This window comes from Arachis ipaensis, chromosome B7, assembly GCF_059453495.1.
Source record: "Arachis ipaensis isolate K30076 ecotype BB chromosome B7, ASM5945349v1, whole genome shotgun sequence".
Lineage (NCBI taxonomy): Eukaryota > Viridiplantae > Streptophyta > Magnoliopsida > Fabales > Fabaceae > Arachis > Arachis ipaensis.
Genome location: NC_142442.1, coordinates 109,749,701 through 109,757,494, shown reverse-complemented (window position 1 = coordinate 109,757,494; position 7,794 = coordinate 109,749,701). Strand labels below are relative to the sequence as shown.

The window sequence follows — 7,794 nt, the reverse complement described above, 5'->3', positions numbered from 1 at the left end:
GCGCCATTTGGACTCCTGTAGCTCCAGAAATTCCATTCCGAGTGCAGAGAGGTCAGAATCCAACAGCATCAGCAGTCCTTTTTCAGCCTGAATCAGATTTTTGCTCAGCTCCCTCAATTTCAGCCAGAAAATACCTGAAATTACAGAAAAACATACAAACTCATAGTAAAGTCCAGAAATATGAATTTTGCCTAGAAACTAATGAAAATAAACTAAAAACTAACTAAAACATACTAAAAACTATATGAAATTAACCCCAAAAAGCGTATAAAATATCCGCTCATCACTCACCCATTCACTATCCGAAATGGGGTAGATGATGTCCGCCTCTAGTAACCGGGTTACCTCCTTCTTGACAACCTCTATAATGGTAGGATTCAATCATCTTTGAGGTTGTCGAACGGGTCTAGCTTCTTCTTATAAGAAGATCCGGTGCTCACACACTTGGGGACTTATCCCCACTAGATCCTCCAAGCTCCACCCTATTGCCCTTTTGTTTTTTCTCAAAACACATAGCAACTTCTCTTCTTGTTGAGGATTTAGTTCCCTTGCTACAATCACTTGGAACTTGTGCGCTTCATCAAGGTATGAGTACCTTAGGTGGGGCGGTAGTGGCTTCAATTCTAGTTTTTGCTCTTGACTCGACACTTGAACTTCTTCACTTGGGTCTTCACTGTTTTTTTCAATCATATGTTTCTCATCTAGCCTTGCATAATGCACTTTGGTCACAATGTTGTCAATTAAGTCACACTGGAATATGGAGTGGTTCTCCGGTGGGTGCTTTATTGCTTCTTCTAAGCTAAAACTCACGACTCTTCCATCTATCTCGAATGAGTAGGTTCCCGAATGGGCATCCAACTTGAATCTAGAGGTCCTCAAAAATGGCCTCCCAAGTAGGATAGATGATGTCCTTTCGGATTCACTTGGTGGCATCTCAAGGATGTGAAAATCAATTGGAAATACCAAACCCTTTATGTTGACCAACACATCTTCTGCAATGCCCGTCACAGTTATTATGCTCTTGTCTGCCAAGCCAAACCTAGCCGCTGACTGCTTCAACGGTGGGAGCTTCAATATATGATAAACGAAAAGAGGCATAATGCTAACGCATGCACCAAGGTCACACATACAATCAATGAATTGGACTCTATCAATGATACAAGAGAATAAGCGAGGGCCCGGATCAACACACTTTTCCGGGATGGCACCCATCAAAGCTAAAATAGAACTCCCCAATGGAATGGTTTCTAACTCATGGATTCTATCTTTGTTCATACACAAGTCCTTAAGAAACTTCGCATATTTAAGCACTTGATGGATAGCATCAAAGAGAGGAATAGTTACCTCCACTTTCTTGAACATTTCCACCATTTTTAGGTCAAATTCTACACACTTCTTAGTCTTTCTTGCCAATGTAGGAAATGGAATTGGTTGAGCCACTTCCTCCAAGACTTGCTCCTTTCTAGGGACTTCACTCCTTGGTTGTGGGTTTTCATCTTCAACTATCACATGTGCCTCCTCCTCCTCTTCTATTTCTTCTACCTCCACCACATCCTCCTCTTGAGCAACTATCATTGGGCTAGGTGCCTTTGAGCCCCTCTCTTTCAATTGAGTTTCAGACCTCAAGGCTATAGGGTTGATTGATGAATGGATTTTTGACGATTTAGAATTTCACTAATGAAGTCTCGTTGTAAAGTATAGTTTCTAAACCAACAATAATCCTTTCATACAAAAATTTGTTTGTCACAAGTACAAACCCCTAAAATTATAAACCAAAGTATTTAAACCTCGGGTCGTTCTTCCTAGGAATTGTGATAAGTGTCTTGTTAATGGTTATGAGGTATGTTTTAGGGTTTTTGAGATAAGCGACATGAAATATAAATGGCAAGGAAGTAAACTAATAGCTAAAAAGGTCTTGGCAAGGGTTGGTGGTCAAGGATCTCTATCCTAATCACTAACCACAACATGAGAATTGGCATGGATCAACCCCATTAAATCATCCTCTAACTAATAAAGGAAAGTCAAATGAGCTATGTCAATCCAAGTCCATAAGTCCTAGTTCTCCACCAATTCAATTAATGATATCTAGAGTTAATGGCTCCCAATCGTCAATCACTTGGACATTAGTAACTCAAGAGTTCCTAAGTTACCTTCCCAAGCCAAGAGCATAAAATTCTACTCTAAAATCCTTCCAAGCATTTTATCAAACACTTGGAAGGCATAAAGGAAAAGCATAGTAAATCAAGAACATGAATAAAATCTAACAACAACTAATTGTAAGAATTAACAACAACAATCAAAGAAGCACAATTATTATGAATTACCTCTAATTGAATTGAAAGATAATAGAAAGAACAAGAGTAGATCTACAACAAAATATAGAAACAACATAAAGAAAATTATAACAAAACAATAGAAGAGTGATGATTGTAACAACAAGGAATTGAAGAGTAGAAGTAGAAGAAACCATGAATTGAAACTTAGATCTAAGAACTAAACCTAATCCTAATCCTAATCCTAGAGAGAAGTGAGAGCTTCTCTCTCTAAAACTAACTCTAAACTAATCCTAATGTGTCAAAAATGATGCTAAGTGATGATTTCCCTTAATCTTTGGTCCTTATATGCATTTTGGCGCCAAAGTTGGTTGCAAACTGGGCCCACAACTCTCAGAAATTGCTGGGCACGTTTTCTATTTAAAAATCACGTGCGGCCACCGACGCGTACGTGCACAGCACGCGTGCGCGTCCCTGAGGTTTTTCGCGATCCACGTGTGCGTGTGCCGTGCGCGTGCGCATGGATGAATATATCCAAATCTTTGGCTTTTCCATGATTGCTCCACTTTGCATGCTTTCCTCTTCACTCCTTTGATCCATTCCTAGCCTTTTCAAACTAAAATCACTTAACAAACAAATCAAGCCATCTAGTGGAATCAAAGGTGAATTGAATTTAGCTAATTAAGGCCTAGAAAGCATGTTTTCACACTTAAGCACAACTTAGGAGATAATCATGAAACCATGCTATTTCATTGAATAAATGTGGGTAAGAGGTAATAAAATCCCCTAAATTTAGCACAAGATACACTACGAAAAAAAGGGGTTAAAATGGCATGGAGATTAAGGCGGTTTTAAAGAACCACCATATTATCGAGTCATTATGGCAATTTTTTCTGCTGCCGTAGTTGGCTTTATATATTTTGGCGGTTCTGGTGATTATGGCGGTTTTGAACCGCCGTTTTCACACGCATATAAAAAAAATTGCAATCCCTGGCTCATTCAAAGCCGTTCTTCCTTCTAGCTAGGGCTTCTATCCTCTCTGAACATACAACACTCTCATTTCCTCAGTGCAAAGAAGCTCTCTGACAATGCCTTCTTCCTTCTAGGGCTTCTCCTCTCTTCGCCGGTTACGATCTCTCCAGGTACCTCTCATTCTCAAGTTAAACTGAAACCGAAACCGAAATGCTGTTTTCGTACATAGAGAAGCCAAAATCGAAACTGATGCTGTTTTATTTTGTTTTTTCTTTTGTGCTGTGGAGACAAAGATTCCGGTGAGAGGCAAGGCTCTGGTGGCTACTGACCTGAGCATTCTGATTCCAGAAGGTACCGATTTCTTTGTTTTTGTTTGGGTTAGGATTTCAAAATTTCTTTTGGTGCTAATTTTTGGGGTTTTTGTTTCTCTGCAGCTCTGTTAGGGATTTTTGGGTCTTCCGTTGAAGCATTAGATCTCAGGTCTGTGCGGGGATGATTGGCGACGATCTCAGGTCTTCTTTCGCTTACTTCTATTAAGGTGTTTCTCTCTCTCTCTCTCTCTCTCTGAACTCAGATCTTCTATTGCTTACTTCTATTAAGGTGTTTCTTTGATCTCCGATCTCAGATCTCAGATCTCAGAAAAACCTTGGAATAGAAGAAAAACCTTGCCATCGATGTGTTGTTGACTGGGATTAGACTCTTGCTTGCCGGTTGCGGCCTTGCCTTCAATTACAGGGCAAGCAAGCAACTTGTGTGGATCACGCTCATGCAACACATGAAATTTAGCTTCATTTCGATACTGTGTTTGAAAGTTCAGTGCATGCCCATATTTCCTTTTCACAAATATCAAAATTATTGGCTAACCCATCTTCATATTCCCTTAAAAAAAGGAAAAAAGTTCTCCTAAGTTATAATACAGACCTATAATGGATAAGGAAAGAGGGTGTTTTTAGTATGGAAGTGATTTGAATTATTTGTGTGCTTATACAGGCAGAGAGCTCACTGAACTTTTATTCATTATTATTGATTGATGTTTGTGTGCCTTGTAAGGCTGGCATCTCATTATTCAAACTATTAGTTTATCCGCCTCTTTTGCCTAGTTAAATAGTTACTTTATTTAGCATATAATAATTATCTATAGTAGTAGAACTACAATTACAACCAAGTTGCCTGCATGTTCAATGGCTCAAATTGATTAATCATTTCAAAAAATGTTAGGAGATAATAGTTTTAGTGTAAAATAGAAGATAATTGGCTAATATTAATTCAAATGTAAAGTAAAAACAAAGAAAAATTATTAGTCTAGTCATCCAACATTTTTTTATGTGACTTACTCTTTTTTCCTTTTGCTATTGCTTCTATTAATACGTGGACTGTGGTTCTGGAAAATGAAAACTTGGTAAGAGTTAGAACAAAATTGATTATGGATGGTCGTGGTTTATATGTAAAAGAAGATTTTTTCTGAGAAAAAATTCACCACTTTTTTGTTATTTTGATGTGTGTATTGGACACTGGTTGAGCTATTTCTTTGATTTTGGACTTGCTTCTTAGGCACTTAGAACCATTTTGTTTTGCAGTTTGGGAACTAGTTTATGAGGCAATAACTGAACTATGTTTGCTTTGCTTTGCTTACTTCTATTTAGTTCTCTTTATTTCTCAAGCAAAAGGAAGCAACTCAAGTAGTGTGAAGGTGTTGTTCAAATTGTGTGTGTTTTTTCTTCTGAAGTTGATATGTTTTGCTACTCAATTTTGTCATGAGTTGTTGAAATATGAGTGATTATGTTGCAGTTTGTTGATAAGTTGATAAACCATTATTATTGTTATTATTATTATTTTCTTGGCTCTCTTTTTATAAGCTTTGTTATATGTTGAATGCATGTTTGGTTCTATTTAATTATGTCCAAATTTAACTTGCAGAAACTTTGTAAAAGGAATCAAGAAATTCGGCAAAAACAAATAATTCCTCATACTTCAGGTGCTAAATCAATTGCAAGAAGAAGGGCTGAATTGGTAATCAATTAATGCATGCATATCTAATCTATCTCAAATATAATGCATGCATCATCTCTTAATTTTCTGCATATCTAATCTATCTCAAATAATAATTAGATGAATGATATATACATAATTGAAGTTAGTAGGCTTCTATTTTTTGATCGAGTCTTTCTACTTTTCTTAAATTTTAGACGGAAGAGACGGGAAAAGAAGTTAGTAGGGTTCAAATGTGGGACATCACTCACAAGAAAATAGATGGAAGTTATGTTAATGAAAAAGCTAAAGAAATAGCGGTAAGACTAAAGTGTAATAAGTAACTTGTTTGTATTTCTTTTTCTTTCTTTTTTATAAGATAATACTATTTTTTATTCTTTCTTTTTTTATATACATGTAGGAGAAGATTGAAGCACATAGCAGCCAACAACCGATGGAATTAACTCTTAATTCTCCTCTTGATGCTCTTGGAGTAGTTTTTGGGAAAGAGCACCCTGGTCGTGTTCGAGGTTTAGGTATGGGAGCTGTTCCAACAATTGCTTTCAAGAACAACACTACAAGGATTAGTCAAATGAATTTAGGTTCTTCAAATGATGTTGGAACATCATCTACTTGTGGTCCAAATGTGCAAGAAGAGTTGGATACCGTTAAAGCGCAATTACAAGCGCTAGTCTCCTATATTGCTTCTAAGGAAGGAGGTAAAATTCCAATACAATTGGCTGGAATGTTCCCTACTCAACAAGTTTCACAGGTACAAATACAATTATCCTCTTTTTTTCCTTTGCTTTAATATGCTACAGCCTGCATAGAATGGAGTGTGCATTATGTTGGCATCATCGATATGCTCAAATTCTTTTTTGGCCTGTGTTTGCTGTAAGCCAATCCCTGATGTGAAATAATTGTAAACTGTTCATGAATACTTTTGATCTCCAAAACAAGTTAAGATTCGGTCATGGTCACTGTTGGCTATTTGAATGTACTTTTGAGTGAAATAATTGTAAACTGTTCATGAATACAGATTTTGACTTCCCGTTCTGATTTTCTTCTAAATTATAATTGTTTAACAAAAAGTGAAAAAAAAAGATTTATCAATGTTTGTGGTATATAGGCATAAGTAGGAAGCAGCTAATGGTAATAGGTGAGCATGAGCATGTGTTATTGCTGGTTGTTGACTAAGGGTTGTTATTGTTGTTATTGCTTTGTTTGAAAATGATTCTATACATCAGTGAATAGAAAAATCTTAAGGCTTCATTCTTTGTCCCTGCTATGGTTAACAAGCACATGGGAAAGCTAATTAACAACTAGTACTAGTAGTATTATTAGTAACATTTTATATGTATTTTTTAGATGAATTCAAATTCATAATTATCCACTTATTATTAATATATGCCTTTTTCTTGTATTTCTTGTGCTCATAATAATTATATTTTTGTTGTAGGGATTGGATCAGGAGAGTGAGATTCCATCACCAAAAGAGTTAGGAAGTAGGTCTTCTGGAGCAAGAAACAAGGAAGCATGACCTTGCTTGATATGTTAAGACATATATTAAGGATTATATGTTAAGACAATTATAAGTCAGAATTAGTCAATGCTTGTTAAGGATTATTTTGATACTTTGTTTTTTGGATTATGACATTTCAATTATGACTTGGATTATGACTTTTGGATCATGTATGAATTAAAAATCATCTTATGATGTTTGATTTATGGCTATACCTTTTGGTTATTATGAGATTTTTAAGTGAGTTTTGAAAATATCACTTTAAATTAGTGGTTTCAATCTTATTTTAAAAAGCATAAAATTGTCATCATAATTAGGTACAAACGGCGGTTAGAAACACCCATTTTAAATGAAAATGATGACATTATACGCTGGTAGAAACGACGGTTAAAAACTGCCATTTTAAACGAAAATGATGCCATTATATTTTGGTAAAAACGGCGGTTAGAAACTACCATTTTAAACATAAAAGATGCCATTATAACATGGTAAAAATGGCGGTTATCTTGGCAAAAACGGCGATTTCTAACCGCCATTTTAAACGGAAGAGATGCCACAACATCCTGGTAAAAACGGCGGTTGTTCAAAAACTGCCATTTTATGCGGAAATAATGGCGGTTTGTAACCGCCATTTTAACCCTCAAAAACCGCCGTAATAACCAGAATGGCACCCAGAATAACGGCGTTTCTTGGAGGCGCCAGTTTTGGTCATAATGGCGGTTATAACCGCCGTAATTACCGAAAATAACCGTCGTTTTAACCTTTTTTTTGTGTGATAAACCCTACAAATGGGGTTTATCAACCTCCCCACACTTAAACCAAGCATGTCTTCATGCTTAAACCAAGAGAAAGCAAAGGGTATGGCATTTATTCAATGAAATCTAACTAAATGCAATCTACCTATATGAAACTATCTACATGAATGCAATTGCTTAGTCAAAATAAATCAATTCCCAAGAATACATATATGCACAAGGGCCAAGGACTAGCAAGTCTAATCCACAATTGAATTGAGTTATTAAATATTTTTACAAACTTGCAAGAAGAGAGATGATCATA

At 36.2% G+C, this 7,794-nt stretch overlaps 1 protein-coding gene across 1 annotated transcript; it reads left to right on the top strand.

Annotated features, from left to right (window-relative positions):
* The first annotated feature begins 5,467 nt into the window (after window positions 1-5,467).
* LOC107608535 (uncharacterized) lies at window positions 5,468-6,753 on the top strand. Its single transcript, XM_088494072.1, has 3 exons — window positions 5,468-5,533; window positions 5,635-5,985; window positions 6,673-6,753. The coding sequence occupies exons 1-3, from the start codon at window positions 5,468-5,470 to the stop codon at window positions 6,751-6,753; spliced, it is 498 nt and encodes a 165-aa protein (XP_088350198.1).
* The last annotated feature ends 1,041 nt before the right edge of the window (window positions 6,754-7,794 follow it).